Raw genomic sequence first — 14309 nt, 5'->3', positions numbered from 1 at the left:
GGCACAAGGCAGGCGGACATGCACGGCGTTGGAACGGCGTGTCGAACCAAACCCGAGTGATCGTGACCGTTGACGCGCCTCGTACTTTCACGCTCAAGTTTGAGCCACGCCTCTGCCGCTGCGCTCTCCCTGCCCCACCAGTCCCACCATGAAGCCCCTTCACCAACGCCTCAACTTGTGCGTATCTAGCGCAATGTCTTCTGCGCTGTTACTGACGGCTGCGCCAGGTACACGAACGGCAATGAGACGTACACATTTGTGCCTGCGGAACCGGTCGGCGCTCGCTCGCTAACCATCTACCGCAATTCGGGCGATATTATCCTCAATGGTAGGCCAAATTATAGACAACTCGTCTTCTATGTGCAGCTAATGTCTGATATGTTATAACGATGCTCAGCGCCGAATACGCCGCTCCCCGTCACCGCTGAACGGTCGGGAAAGACAATATATGGCATCTACGGCACAATCTCTCTAGCCCTCTGTGCGTGCGCACCTCAGAGTCCCCTCTGCGTTTAATCTCATTATCCATTGTAGCGGAGTACGTGATAGTGGTGACGGGCAGGGAGCTGCGCGGCCGGCTGATGGGTCAGAACATCTATCGTGCTACCGACTACGACATTCTCCCTCTGAATCCCGATATCTCTGTCACGAATCCCCCACACCCCGTTGAGGCACACTTACTCGCACTCGTGCGCTCGCATTTGGCCGGCGGCTCGTTCTTCTTTAGCTATGCATGGGACCTCACGAGGAGACTGCAAGCGCAGTGGACTGCACTGCATGAAGACAAAGACAAACCGCTCTGGGAGGTTGTAAGTGCGTTTGATATGTGTATCTGTCCTGAAGTACTTAGGCTCTCTCAGGCGGATGACAGGTTCTTTTGGAACAAGTGAGCGTGCTGTGTGTGTCCGCTTACACACTTACCGACTTGTTCATGCAGATATCTGCAGTCTAGATTGATAGACGTCACACTGGGGAATCCAGATCAGAATGTATAGTTCTCCCTTGCATTTTTTGGAAGCTGTCATCTGACGTCCCCTTCAGCTCAGTCCCTACATCCTTCCTGTGATGTACGGAAGTGCGTATTCGTGCCTCCATAAATGCATCTGTATGCTGACATTAGAGACAGCCTTCGATATCCGGGCAGAGCGCGTCAATGGTCAGCACATGAGATTCTGCTTAATCAGTCGTCGCTCCCGGTACAGAGCCGGTACTCGCTACTTTAGGCGTGGGGTCGATCATGAAGGACATGTCGCCAACTTCAACGAAACAGAGCAGATCCTTCTTGTGGGCCCTGACGACACAAGCGTGCAGCTGAGCTTTGTGCAAACCCGCGGCAGTGTCCCTGTCTTCTGGGCAGAAATCAACACACTGCGGTATAAGCCTGACTTGCAGGTCATGGATCTTCAGGAGACGGTAGGCTAAAATATCGTGCACACCACACGCAGATTCTCATAAGAATATGTTAGGTCGATGCAACAAGAAAGCATTTCGAGGAAAACCTGTCCACATATGGTGAACAGAGCTTGGTCAACCTTGTGAATCAGAAAGGACACGAGCAGCCAGTAAAAGAGGCGTACGAACGTTATGTCTCCCAGGTAATACGCGTACTTCTTGGTTTTCACGCCCTCGCTCACTACCTCGCAGCTGGACATGCCCGGCGTGCGGTACGAGTACTTTGACTTCCACAATGAGTGCAAGCATATGCAATGGGACCGCATCGATGTACTGCTGTCGAGGCTAGAAGAGGATCTTAACAGATACGGCTACTTCCACCTCGACGCATCGAAGCCGGAGCCTCTTAGAGTGCAATCAGGCGCTGTACGGACAAACTGTATGGACAACCTCGATCGCACGAACGTTGGACAGTCCGCCATCGCCAAATGGATGCTGAACCGGCAACTGAAGACGCTCGGCATCCTCCACGAGAGCGATGGGATCGACCGCTATGAGGATTTCATGAAGGACTTCCGGGAGAGTATGTATAGTCACACTCTAACATCGAGATATCAGCTGACGACGCGATCCTGTGTCTCTCAGTGTGGACCGACCATGCCAACATGATCTCAATAGCATATAGCGGTACTGGTGCGCTGAAGACTGATTTCACGCGCACCGGAGAGCGTACGCGAAAGGGTCTGCTTGAAGACGGATACAATTCTGTGATGCGATATCTGAAGAACAACTTCTTCGACGGAGCGCGGCAGGTATGTGTCTGTCAGTGTCACCCGAGGTCAATAGCTGATCCCTAGTAGGACGCCTTTGACTTGATGACTGGTGTGTTCATCCCTCGAAGAGGATGGGCACCAACCACGTTGATCAGAGACAACCGACCTCTCATTATCCGTGCCGTAAGTCCACTTTCGGGTATTATTCGCTTATTCTCACCAATAGCCAGGTCCCACATGTTTTGTGGTTCTCATTGTTCATGATATTTGCTGGGCTGACACTACCGCGTTCATCCGGTATGTATGGCGCTTTAGCGACTCATCGACCGTGACTAACCTGTCCGCCAGACTACTCCCTGACCTTCTACTTCCTCCTCTGGTTCACCGTTGCCACATTATCACTCATCTTCATATTCGCGCACGGCGTCGAATACGTTAGCTGGCCACGCCTCGTGCCTCTCACAGACATCATCTACTATAGCGGCCCCGGCTTCCGGTCCGGCAACAGGGGCAAAGGCTTTGGCATACCCGCGCTGCAGATCGACAAGCTCAAGGAGGGCGCTGGAGCTCGAGCGCGCAGACTGGCCGAGGGTCACCGGCGCGTCAAGAGCAAGCTCGTGGAGGTCGAGATGGGGACGAAGGAGAGGATGGACTAACATGAGAGGACGATGGTGCTCGACATGCCTTCCTCCCCTCATTGTGTATGCGTTTCTCGCTTACGAGCTATTTAATTTATGTGGATATGTTGTCCGAGGGAGTTCAGTCAGACTCAGGGCGCCGTAGCGCCAAGGCGTGCCTAATGCGGCTTCGCGGGATCGTCTCGACGTCCGTGCATTGATCGGACACACCGAGACTCTTAATGTCACTCCAGCTAGTATCTTTGGGATTGCTAGGGCCAGGTATGGTTGCGCCGGGGCGCATCGTAGTCGTGATGACGACGCGGACATCACTTCCATACAATTTACAAACGCCAACGCTCAGGCAGGTCGATATTACTTGTCCAGCAAGCTCAATTCCAAAGCCCGGCAATCTGTCATGAAAAATTGCAGGCTGCACGAGAGAACAATCATCCGGCATGCATGCCGGCAAGCGTGAGGCCCGAGGGGAGGATCGATCGGAAGCATCGAGGTGCTGGAGATTGCATACAGACCAAGATACTTATTATGATTCTTTAAATGCGCTAGTTCTTGTGGCCCTTCCCGTCTGAAGAACGTAGACGATGAACGCAGAGGAAACAAAGCACATAATCGCATGGGCAATTTTGGCGCCACAGTTGCCACAGCGGGGTTTTGTCGGAGCAGGAAAGTGGCAGTGGCGGTAAATTTGCACGGGAGCAGAAGCGTGCAACCTGTTCAACTCTGCGCTACCTGTCCTCATCGGTTCCCATATACACGCCAGCATGAGCAGCAAAGGAGTGAAACGTGCATCCCCCGGCGCAATGGAGGCTAAGAACCCGCTTGCGGACGTCGAGCTCACCGATGAAGATGCCATCAAGCTGCAGGGCATCCAGAAAGACATCGCGCGCGCCGATTTGATTGTCGGTACGCGTCACACACTTCTGCAGCAGCCTTCCGCAATGCGCTGACGCTCTCATGTTTTCCTATTCGCAGAGAGGTTGGCTCAGCAGAAGATGAAGCCCGTATACGAGAAACGCCGCGCGATTGCGAAAGGCATCAAGAAGTTTTGGCCCGTTGCGCTCATGAACCACCCCATCCTAGCAATGCATGCGCAGCACAATGCCGACCAGGTCGCGTTGAGCTATCTTGAGGATCTGTGGCTGGTGCGGGATGAAACGGAGAGCCGGACGTTCACTTTGGAATTCGTGAGTTGGTTTATCACGTCGTCACCGTATGTCGATGGATGCGCTGACAGCACAACATGAACAGTATTTCAAGGAGAATCCGTATTTCTCCAACTCTGTGCTACGAAAGGAATTCCGCTACGTGCCGCCCCCCAATGCCGGGAAAGAAACGCCAGACGCAGACGGCATCACGCCCACAATGTTGGACTTCTCATGGGACCGTGATGTGCAGCCACAGGTAGAATCAACATGCCGAGCTAGAAGACGGCGGTGTCTAATACCTTGTCTTATGAATTACAGGCGTGCAAGGTTGAGTGGAAAGACGAGGCCAGGAATTTGACGAAGCTCCACCCCCGTGTTCTTGACGACGATGGTGACGACATCCCCGCTGAGGGCGGCAGTTTCTTCAATTTCTTCGAAATGGGCTCTGATCCGTTTGAGGTAAGATTTAGCCTGTGACCTGCATGGTACTCCAAATGACGCTGCGCATGGGGGCAGGTCGGCGTCATCATTGCCAATGACATTTTCCCCGAGGCTGTTGACTACTTCCTGGGCCAGGCGGGCCACGATGACATCGACGAGGATGAGGATGAAGATTCTGAGGATGACGAGAACGAGGAGGAGATTGACCTGGAGAAGCCGCGCCCGAAGAAGCAGAAGCAGGCGTAAGGCAGGGTTGCTCGCTACCAGACGCGTGCCCCAGTCGCCGGCGGTGATGCGAGGATGGGACCGGACATGCGGTCTGGTGAGGGGTAGCGCACCCTAAAAACGCCGGAAATGACGCGGAGCGTTGCATGGCAGCGAGCGCTATTCGCGGCAAACAGTGTACGGCAGGCTATCGATGGCTATAAATACACCTCGGCTCTGTTTTGGAGACACGCGGTTGGCTTGATAAGAATAGAGTTTCTAAGTATAGGTGCGTGATTGATTGTGACGGAGCGAGGATGCGGGCCATTGGCTGGGTCGCCCCAGCGCGCTATTCTTAGCTCCGGGAAGCAGTGGCGGAGCCGGATTGTGTGCGCCTTTATTGGTATGTGTCGTCCAATTTGGTTGTTGGATCTGTTCAACGCCGCAGCGCGTATAAATACATAGGTGCGCTGTCAGTCCCCCCTCCTCGTGTCTTCATTTCTTGTTTTGCTCTCTCTGTCGTCCTGGGCGGCACTCAAACCCTTGCGCTCCTTAAGTCTGACGTTGTACGACCTCTCCTCCGGTCATGAAGTATTCTGCGCTCGCCGCCTTCGCCGTCCCCGCCCTCGCCTCTGCCCATGGCATGAACGGTGTTCAACACCATGCGCGACTGGCCACCACCACCGACTCCGCAGGCGTCGCCGATAATTCCGCCGCCGACTCTGTTGCAGGCGCTGGGGCAACCGGAACTGCTACGACCACCCTTCCTACTGCCCTCACTTTTTCTATGATCTCTGTCAACCCGACGGCGCTTCCGCTGTCTGACATTGTCACCGGTACAGCCCAGCTTCAGTCTACCATTCCCATCTCTTCAACCTACGCCGCTGGCGCTAAGCCAACCCAGATACCCAATGCCCCAGGAATTGCTGCTGGTAACTCATGACGATTTAAATTTTTGTCGGTATTAAAGCGGCTCTATTTTCAGCCATGTCGTTGAACCCCAAGGACTATCCCGCCCTTGATTTAACTCCCCCGACAGACTCACCGGAGGTGCAAGAGTGGATAAAGCAGGTTATGAACTCTGGCATAACTATACCCGATATACCACCGACCAACGAAGGCGGATGCGCAAACAACACGGCGGCGCTTGCGAATGCGACGACGAATTGTTGGTGGACGTGTGGTGGCTGCACGCGCTCCACGGACATCAGCAACTGCCCGACACCGAACTCATGGGGCGTCTCATATGATGACGGCCCGTCGCCGTACACGCCGAACCTGTTGCAGTACTTTGACCAGCAGGACATCCGCGCAACGATGTTTGTTGTCGGCTCGCGTGTCATTTCCCGCCCCGCGATGCTGCAGGATGAGTACATGATGGGCAACCAGATCGCTGTCCATACATGGAGCCATCCGATGATGACCACGAGGACTACCGAACAGATCATCGCTGAGCTCGGATGGACGAAGAAGGTCATCCACGACGCCATCGGTGTCACGCCTATTTACTGGCGCCCTCCCTACGGTGACATCGATGACCGTGTCCGCGCAATCTCCATGGCCATGGACCTGACCCCCATCATGTGGACGCGTATTTCGGCTACGATGGACTTTGATACGAATGGTTTGTTCTCAGAAATTTTACAGTTTGTCCCTTTTTATTGCTGACTGACAAATTTTGTCGACAGATTGGAGCATGCCTGGCGGCACCCAAAACGTGTACAGCGTGCTGAACAAGTGGGACGAGATCATGGGCAACTCAACCAAGATTGACACCGGCTTCATTGTTCTGGAGCACGATTTGTTCGAGCAGACCGTTGACGTCGCTACTGGTTACATTCTACCGCAGGCACTTGCTCACGAGCCGAAGTACAACATGACGCCCATCATCGAGTGCCTGAACATGCCCTTGTCGAACTCGTACCTGGAGACGAATGACAACTCGACAAATCCTCTGCCTCTTTGTGAGCTACACATGTATCAGATTCTGCTTGCAACTAAATTTTTCTTCTCGAAGCTCTTGCGCTAGCGAACAAGACGAGCTCATCCGGGTCTGCATCAGGTTCCGCCGGCAGCGCCAGTGCAAGTGGCACAAGTGGCAGCACCACAGGGTCCGAAAAGAGTGGTGCTCTGTCCTCTTTTGTCGCCAGCCCGGCGCTTGTCAACGCTGCTGTCGGTTTCCTTGCCGGAATGGGCGCAATTTTGCTTTAAGCACGTCGCCCGGCGCGGTGGGTGGAATCCCTCATGCAGGCCTTTTGTGAACCTTCCCGCTTCGAAGACACTGCCTATCATCGAAGAAGCGTACATGCCTTGGCGTCCCCACATTTATTCATAGACGTGCACGCTTCTCGCATTGCATCTTCCGGATTGGTACATTCGCATTTCTGCCAAGCATTCCACCGCAATACGGTGCCTTTTAGCTTAATGTCTAGCGGACTACACTTAACCTAGTTTCATAATCGTACATGATGTTTGGCTTGGCGTGTTGTGGGTCCTTGTTTGATTTGTTCGTTCGAAGGTACGCGTGTTCTATCACCCCTTCTCATGCCCAGACCTTCTACAGCCGTTACTCGGCTTGCATCATCCTCGTTCCGCGGAATGCCCCTCGTTGTACGCATCATCCTCACTCATACATTTATACCCACTGACGCAGTGTCACACTTTATATATACCAGACTTCGAATTCATGTAAGGTACTCTGGAGCTCGCAAGTAGATCCATTACGATTGGCGAAAGAACCAAATGAGGGAGTCTCGCTAGGAAGAATGCGTTCCTGCGAGTCGTTACACGTCTTGCCCCTGGACAGCGCAGAAAGATCAAGGGCATGCCGACAAGCGCAACGGCTCGGCACCCCTGCAGCCTATCGGGAGTCCGACTTGCCGCGACAACAAAACATCCGACAATCGGAGCAGGTGGATCGAGGATCGCGCTGCCGCGGGATTTTCCTAATACGGCAACACCCCGCTTTGCTCTACGTCGCTCATAGGCGCCGATCTGCAGCCTGCGGACAGTCGAATTCGCAGTGAGTTTGAGTGCTGCGCTGACGCGTGTAAGCCTCTCACTGACCATCAACGATGCGGCAGGCAGGAGTCAATGTGGTGGTCGAGACAGCGTGCAACGCTGGCAACATGGGACTCACAGCAAGAGCAAGCACACTTGGTGGTCGGGAGAAGCTCCAAAAGGTGATTTGCGAGGGTAATAGTGGGAGCCGGTCGCGTGGACAGTCTCAGTCCCAGTCGTTGAGGCGCACCTCGGCAGCGACGGCGAGCGATGGCGGCCGCCAAGCGAAAGCCAAGAACTCTATATTTGTAGCTCCGCAAATGCTTTTATCGGCGCTGTGGCTGGTTGCCTTGTTCCTCATCCCCTTCCTCTTCGTCCTCTCGACGCTCCCATCCGCGCCCCTAGGTGGCATATAACCCTTGCACTCCTTTAGCCCTTACGTTACACGACATCCGCTATGCGGTCTGCATTTGTCTCAGCCCTCGTCCTTCCCCTCCTGGCCTCGGCCCATGGCCCGCGTCAGCACCATGGTCGCGCCGACGCCAGCTCTATAGTCGCGTCCGCTGCTAGCTCTGTGGTCGCGTCGTCTGCTGCCTCCTCCGTGGCAGCATCGGCATCCGTGACGGGTTCCGGCTCGGTATCTGGTTCTACAGCGACCAGCGTTGCTGCGTCTACCACCCAGACGCTCACGTTTACGCTTGCCTCCACAAACCCCACCGCCGTTCCTCTGTCCTTGATCGCGTCGGGTGCTCCTATACAGTCAACGAGCGCCCTTACCACGACATGGGCAGCAGGTGCGAAGCCAACCGTGTTCGCAGGTGCTCCAGGCCTGCCAAATGGTATGACGACCAATTTTCGTCACTTCCATAATTAATCGTTTGTGACCTAGCTGCGGCTTTGAACCCCAAGGACTACCCTACGCTCGATAAGACCCCTCCGCTGGACTCCCCTGAGGTCCAGCAGTGGATTCAGGAGGTCAAGAACTCCGGGATTGACATCCCTGGCTTCGCGCCTACCAACCTCGGTGGTTGTGCCAATAACACTGCCGCAGCGGCGGATGCATCTCGATGCTGGTGGACTTGCGGCGGTTGCACGCGCCAGAGTGACATCACGACTTGCCCTGCAAAGAACACGTGGGGTCTCACCTACGACGATGGCCCGTCTCCATACACGCCTGACCTGATGGCGTACCTTGAGGCGCACGACATGCGCTCAACGTTCTTTGTTGTTGGCTCTCGTGCGATTTCTCGCCCGGCTATGTTGCAGGATGAGTACATGATGGGCAACCAGATCGCTGTCCATACCTGGAGCCACCCGTACATGACCACGAAGACAAACGAAGAGATCATTGCGGAGTTCGGCTGGACGAAGAAAATCATCAAGGATGCGCTCGGTGTGACGCCGCTGTACTGGCGTCCCCCCTACGGTGACATTGACGACCGTGTCCGCGCAATCGGGATGGCCATGAACTTGATTCCCATCTTGTGGACTCGTATCAGTGCTACGCAAACGTTCGACACCGGAGGTAAGTAACATTACCACTCCAAGCCGAACGGTGTTTGACAACATTCAATAGACTATGACATCGCCGGTGGTTTGACGACGTCCACTCAGGTTTTGAACAACTGGGACTCCATCATGAACAACTCGACCAAGATCGACACCGGCTTCATCGTCCTCGAGCACGATCTCTTCCAGCAGACTGTCGACATCGCCGTTGGTTACATCCTGCCAGAAGCACTTGCTCACCAACCCGCGTTGAACATTACGCCGGTCATCACCTGCCAGAACATGCCAATGTCGAACGCCTACGTTGAGACGAACGACAACTCGACTAACCCGCTTCCCGCGCGTGAGTCACTATCTCGATTCTGATTGAGGGGTCGTTGAAATTGATGTTTTGCAATAGCGGCTACGTCAGGCAATTCATCAGCGTCTGGCTCAGCGAGTGCTACGGGTTCTGCCGCGGGCGCGAGCAAGAACGGTGCGAGTGGCACGGCCTTCGTTAACACAGGCTTGGTGTCAGCTGCCGTTGCCTTCGCCGCTAGTGCGGGTGCCCTGTTCCTATGAGGTGGTTTGGGGACGCTACGGGACATCGGACCTGTAACCCCAGCGTTGGGGTCTTGACGAGTCTATAGTGCATAGCCTCGCAACATCCTATCCCACAAACTTTATTTAGATTTGCACGCGTCTTCTCTATGTAGACCATATACCAGCACGGTTGCCAGTGCGCATTGCAACTGACCGTTGTGATGATACACGTCTCGTAGCGTATTCAGACTTGTCTTCGGACGTGACTGTTAACCTTTAATCGTCTTGTTCTTGCATGTGTCACACAGAGTGCATCTTGAATCAATCCATCTCATCATCGCTGCAATTTCTATCACGTTCGCAAACGATTTACTGCTCAAAACGGTGTTCAAGGATTACTGTAGAGCATTTCTCCGAAGAGAAGCTCGAGGTACGATGCGGAAAGCTACTCTTACAAATCCATGCATGTGTCTGCGCAGTCCGGAATACTGTAATAGTGAGTAAACCTCGCACCCACAGAAGCAGAACATGTCAGAAATAGTGTGGAGGAGGTATCGTCATGGAACTAAGAAGGTCCGCATCGTCACATCGTCCATCATCGATAGTCCTCACATCACCGTCAGCAGACCGCCCGCGATGCTAATAATAACTACCACCCCAAACCGGAGCAGCGCCCGCGGGCTGTTCAGCATGTGGGCTGACCCGCTTGCATTCCCGTGGGATGTGCCAGATCCTGCAGCTCCAGACGCAGTCGCGGGGGCACTCGGCGTGAACGTCGCAGAGGGGTTCGAGACGCACGAGGTTGCAACCGCCGCCGCAGACACGCTAGATGGCGCCTGGCTGTTGATCGTCGCGTTTCCCGAAAAGTCGCAAGACTGCGCATTCCGGTTGGTCGCTTCGTAGTATTCACTCATGACAAACGATAGCTGGACGGCTGCAGGCATGAGTGTAAGTCATGGTCCGATTGTTTATTGATCGCACACGGAAATTAATACGCACAAGGGTCACAGGCGGATGCCCGTCCGTACACGCCGGTTGTGCCATTCCCGGCTATGTCGTCGCAGTTCCCGCCTTGGGCCCCGAGGAGCGAGCATGCCGTGTTAATGAGTGTCCCGACGATGGCGGACGTGTTAGAAGTCGTTGGCGTGAACTGGCAGCTAAGGGCATTCTCGAGACAGCTGCACGCCGCATCGTTAGGTGTCGGCGGTAGCGTTGTAGACGCGCTGAATGTCGAATTCTCCGACGGGCAGCCGGGATACGCTGTCGACCCGGCACTACTCTGGCTGGGCGCGTCCGGAGGTGTCACGTTGGCGTATTGCTCCTGCAGACGCGTGAAGTCGCTGCTGACGGTCACGGTGTTGTTCGGATTTATGGTGACCATCCCGAACTGCCCGGCTGCGCTGCTGGCCGGGAAATAACTAAAGGCAACGCCACCCGACCAAATCTCTGTCATTGGAGCGCTGAGCAGTGCCTGAACCTCCGTCCACAGACGCGGGGGTGATGTGACGCAGCCGTATTCACTAAAGTAGGCCGGAATATTGTATCCCGCGAAGTCCCCGTTTGTGCCATCGTAAACACTCGGGTCAGCATCCCCACACCATTCGCTATGACGGAGGGTGAATTACATGTTCGGCTATAACTGATGACGTACGCACTAGTTGTTCAAACCGTAAAGGTCAATAGCAGTAGATCCAGAGTCCTTCCCCGAAGGATCACAACTCAGGTAATTTGCCAGTGGGTCCTTCCAATCCGAATCGCCATCTATGGAGGCGTATCCTACCAGTGCAGAGGACGATGTGGATGCGCTAAAAATTCTTCATGCTTAACAAAAACGAACAGTGATAGAATGGCACCTTACAGGTACGCCTTGATGTCTCTGGCGGCAGCCTTGACATACGCCGCGGCCGCAGTTGCATTCGGTGCTATGACCACTTCATTACCAACATTGTAGGCGAGCACATTGTCGTATTTGGAAAACGTTACGATCGTCTCAATGTATTGATCCAGAAGCGCAGTAGTCCAGGTAGGTTCGTCCCGGTTGATAGACCCGTTAACGGGAAGACTGAGGTCAATACTATCACAGGAACCATGAAAAGGCATGCGGGTATCGAGACATTCAGCGGCGTACATTGTGTAAATCCCAGCACTGCTGAGGTTATTCATACAGTCGTCGTGGTTCAGCGAAGAATTCACGCTGTATATGCGAACGGCGTTGACATTAAGCTGCTTCAGGTATGGTAGGTCTCGTTCACACGAAGTGCTGTTCGCGAGAGGGTCAATGAACGTAGAGGGTTCCAGAAAAGGGTTGTTGGCTGTCGCAATGACCGCACCTATTCCGGGTGTATCAGTTCATTATGTTTCATGCCTCAGTGATGAAAGGTGGCACATACCCTGTTCTTGGTACGCAACACCCTTGATGTAGAATCTATTGCCATCCGCTGTGTACAGATATCTGCCATTCCGCGAGACCTTCTGCACGGCACAGTGGGCGCTAGAGAAGAGTGCGACAATTACTGTCGCAGCCAGTGCTTTGCAAAACATCATGGAGAGCAGACGAGGGGAGAGTGAACAACGCCCAAGGGAAGGCGAGCACGATCTGGGTAAAGTTTCGGATCACCAAGAGCGACCAAGTTTAACTCGGGTTCAGGTGACGAGAGTGTTAGGACGACAAGCCCGCTTGAGCGAAACGAAAAAAAGTCCCTGAAACGTACGCAGCACGCGTGGGTAAGGTCCAAGGGTTTGTGCGTCACGGACGCCCCTCACAAATGGAAGACGACGACTGTCAATGACTGTGAGAGGCTGTTGAAATTGAAACTACCACACTTCCGCCTCATTCACGCTTTCCTAATCAGGACATGAGTGTCGAGCTCAGTAAAGCCTGATGCGCCTATGCTTCCCCCATATATACTATAAAACAAATATGTTTAATGCCCGCCTAGCTCAATCGGATAGAGCGTCAGACTCTTACTAAGCGGGTGCATCTGAAGGCTGCGAGTTCGACCCTCGCGGTGGGCTAGTCGTTTTGCCCTTCTCCCCTTCCTTCTTTTTCTCTCCTTGAGCCAGGACATCGTCCGGCAGGCCCGCAGCAAAGAAAGGAATAAGGCCATGGAGCAAGCATTGACATGAACGTTGTTATTTATTGCCTGTTGACCTGCGAGCGAAAGCTACGCCGCTGTATCATGGCGGCAGGTAATATTGAAACCACAAGGGCCAGAAGATAGATCGACTTGTAATCATAGCGGTATCGTAAAGCGTATATACAAGTGCGAGGTCTGTAATTCACCGGTGCCGGCCTTGTGAAACAATTTATTCTACAATGTCATCACTCATCCTCTGACGTTAGTATAGCATGAAATGAATGTCCGTCACTGCAGCGTCAACACGAGCTGCATGCTGCAGCAAGTCTCTGTCCTACCCACGGTATGTGCAACAACTAGGTATGCAAGTTAGATAATATTCGCCGGGGTTTCTGCTGTGCATTCGTGACATACCTGATCATATATGGCAATACGGACGCGATGAGGCAAGCAAATGCAGCCCACGCAAGATACACCCCGTTGCCCATGGACACGACAATCCCCAGTGGTGTAGGTGAAGATGCCTTCCCGACCATCAAGTCATTGATTGTCTCTGCTTTTTTGATGATGACAGTCCAAATGGCTGCGCCTATCAGGAGCATGAAGCTGCCGGCAATAGCAAATAACGTGGAGAACAGGAAAGCAAGTGGATGCTTTGCAATGCCACTGGATCATCGGCTGGTGCATCAGGTATTTCGTGCCAATGTAGAGACACATAGACTACATACACGAACAGCGCGAGAGCAGCGCAGACGGTGCCAATCAGTAGCGGGTAATAAGCACCATTAGAGAAGTCGCCGAGATATTTAGAGTCGGTGAACGTGTTCGGCGAGGTGAAAATGGAATCCGTATAGGCGGAGTAGTTCGTAAGCATGTCAGCGGTGATGATCTGGAGAGGCTCAAAGCGGTTGGCGGCGGAGATATTAGAGCATCTGCCTGCAGTGGCATTGACATAGCCGCAATATGAATACAGGCCAAAGTCGTAAATCTGTCGTACACCAGCTTGTTGCTGAAGCGGTGCTGAGGCATTGGACGTGTAGAGCCCCCCGATCGGATCTCCAAGGGCGGCCTCTAGTCCTACACTACAAAGGTCGCTGTCAACTAAGTATGGGACGAGTGAAAGATACGGACACATACCCATAACCGGACATGTTGACTTTGACCTATGGTGCGTGCGATTTCATATTGCTTCTGTGACGAGTAATTCTAGCTACTCACCATGGAAATGCCTCGGGGTACGTGAGAGGTGTTTATCTGGCCAACCTAGCCGTCGCGAAGATTCGATCAGTTCTCCCAGTGACGAGCCGACAGTCATACATGCATGAATATGAGGCACAGCAGCGCTGCCAAGCTGGCACGCAGTCAGCGTTCGCTGCATACAGAGCAGTCACTGGACCCACGAGAGGATGGTGGCCGATCCAATGCACACCTCTCCGCGCATCTGCATGGTTGAGGATTTCACCAGTATGAAGGAACAGAGAGAGAAAGGAAGCTGGTCTGCGTGAAGGAAGCACGAGTGCAACTCGCGGCACGCTGAGCAGACGCGACGGGCGCGCTGGGCAACGTGATGTCCTGCCCTCGGGCACGTTGTCTCTCTTGCCCAAATGC

General features: G+C 53.8%; 6 protein-coding genes and 1 non-coding gene across 7 annotated transcripts; 6 read left to right on the top strand and 1 right to left on the bottom strand.

The window, feature by feature from the left end:
* Window positions 1-110: 110 nt before the first annotated feature.
* POSPLADRAFT_1068652 (hypothetical protein) lies at window positions 111-2905 on the top strand. The gene is made up of 14 exons (XM_024482312.1): window positions 111-177; window positions 228-328; window positions 398-481; window positions 535-809; window positions 861-886; window positions 938-989; window positions 1042-1075; window positions 1121-1413; window positions 1467-1595; window positions 1645-1975; window positions 2038-2204; window positions 2253-2348; window positions 2396-2462; window positions 2514-2905. Exons 1-14 carry the CDS (start codon window positions 149-151, stop codon window positions 2819-2821), a joined length of 1992 nt encoding a protein of 663 aa, XP_024344629.1. The 5' UTR covers window positions 111-148; the 3' UTR covers window positions 2822-2905.
* Window positions 2906-3532: 627 nt separating this feature from the next.
* Window positions 3533-4839, top strand: POSPLADRAFT_1072573 (hypothetical protein). The gene is made up of 5 exons (XM_024482525.1): window positions 3533-3706; window positions 3776-3987; window positions 4052-4204; window positions 4267-4407; window positions 4465-4839. Exons 1-5 carry the CDS (start codon window positions 3565-3567, stop codon window positions 4633-4635), a joined length of 819 nt encoding a protein of 272 aa, XP_024344628.1. The 5' UTR covers window positions 3533-3564; the 3' UTR covers window positions 4636-4839.
* A 1599-nt stretch (window positions 4840-6438) lies between these two features.
* On the top strand, window positions 6439-7076 carry POSPLADRAFT_1038203 (hypothetical protein). The gene is made up of 2 exons (XM_024477348.1): window positions 6439-6557; window positions 6611-7076. The coding sequence occupies exons 1-2, from the start codon at window positions 6470-6472 to the stop codon at window positions 6802-6804; spliced, it is 282 nt and encodes a 93-aa protein (XP_024344627.1). The 5' UTR covers window positions 6439-6469; the 3' UTR covers window positions 6805-7076.
* Window positions 7077-7290: 214 nt separating this feature from the next.
* POSPLADRAFT_1038202 (hypothetical protein) lies at window positions 7291-7843 on the top strand. Its single transcript, XM_024477347.1, has 2 exons — window positions 7291-7654; window positions 7733-7843. The coding sequence occupies exon 1, from the start codon at window positions 7359-7361 to the stop codon at window positions 7617-7619; it is 261 nt and encodes an 86-aa protein (XP_024344626.1). The 5' UTR covers window positions 7291-7358; the 3' UTR covers window positions 7620-7654; window positions 7733-7843.
* A 207-nt stretch (window positions 7844-8050) lies between these two features.
* On the top strand, window positions 8051-9663 carry POSPLADRAFT_1127333 (carbohydrate esterase family 4 protein; the record flags this gene model as incomplete). Its single annotated transcript, XM_024483611.1, has 4 exons — window positions 8051-8432; window positions 8483-9118; window positions 9170-9445; window positions 9503-9663. The coding sequence occupies 4 exons, from the start codon at window positions 8051-8053 to the stop codon at window positions 9661-9663; spliced, it is 1455 nt and encodes a 484-aa protein (XP_024344625.1).
* A 569-nt stretch (window positions 9664-10232) lies between these two features.
* On the bottom strand, window positions 10233-13852 carry POSPLADRAFT_1043022 (carbohydrate-binding module family 43 protein; the record flags this gene model as incomplete). Its single annotated transcript, XM_024478210.1, has 10 exons — window positions 10233-10558; window positions 10624-11228; window positions 11753-11954; window positions 12015-12152; window positions 12218-12300; window positions 12593-12672; window positions 12908-12935; window positions 13116-13307; window positions 13430-13783; window positions 13839-13852. The coding sequence occupies 10 exons, from the start codon at window positions 13850-13852 to the stop codon at window positions 10233-10235; spliced, it is 2022 nt and encodes a 673-aa protein (XP_024344624.1).
* Window positions 12554-12639, top strand: POSPLADRAFT_t14. The gene has a single exon. It is a non-coding gene; the product is annotated as a tRNA-Lys (tRNA).
* Window positions 13853-14309: the final 457 nt, after the last annotated feature.

The sequence above is a fragment of the Postia placenta genome, assembly GCF_002117355.1.
Source record: "Postia placenta MAD-698-R-SB12 unplaced genomic scaffold POSPLAscaffold_1, whole genome shotgun sequence".
Taxonomy (NCBI): domain Eukaryota; kingdom Fungi; phylum Basidiomycota; class Agaricomycetes; order Polyporales; family Adustoporiaceae; genus Rhodonia; species Rhodonia placenta.
Note: the sequence above shows the minus strand (reverse complement) of the source record. Positions and strands in the feature narration are given on the sequence as shown.

Bases quoted from the DNA above. Each gene is read 5' to 3' on its own strand.
- POSPLADRAFT_1038203 (XM_024477348.1), top strand. From the start codon at position 6,470: ATGACGCCCATCATCGAGTGCCTGAACATGCCCTTGTCGAACTCGTAC. The intron at 6,558-6,610 runs GTGAGCTACACA...TTCTTCTCGAAG, and splicing joins GACAAATCCTCTGCCTCTTT to CTCTTGCGCTAGCGAACAAG.
- POSPLADRAFT_1072573 (XM_024482525.1), top strand. From the start codon at position 3,565: ATGAGCAGCAAAGGAGTGAAACGTGCATCCCCCGGCGCAATGGAGGCT. The intron at 3,707-3,775 runs GTACGCGTCACA...TCCTATTCGCAG, and splicing joins GCGCGCCGATTTGATTGTCG to AGAGGTTGGCTCAGCAGAAG. The intron at 3,988-4,051 runs GTGAGTTGGTTT...CAACATGAACAG, and splicing joins GGACGTTCACTTTGGAATTC to TATTTCAAGGAGAATCCGTA.
- POSPLADRAFT_1038202 (XM_024477347.1), top strand. From the start codon at position 7,359: ATGCGTTCCTGCGAGTCGTTACACGTCTTGCCCCTGGACAGCGCAGAA.
- POSPLADRAFT_1068652 (XM_024482312.1), top strand. From the start codon at position 149: ATGAAGCCCCTTCACCAACGCCTCAACTT. The intron at 1,976-2,037 runs GTATGTATAGTC...TGTGTCTCTCAG, and splicing joins CATGAAGGACTTCCGGGAGA to TGTGGACCGACCATGCCAAC. The intron at 2,463-2,513 runs GTATGTATGGCG...CCTGTCCGCCAG, and splicing joins GACACTACCGCGTTCATCCG to ACTACTCCCTGACCTTCTAC.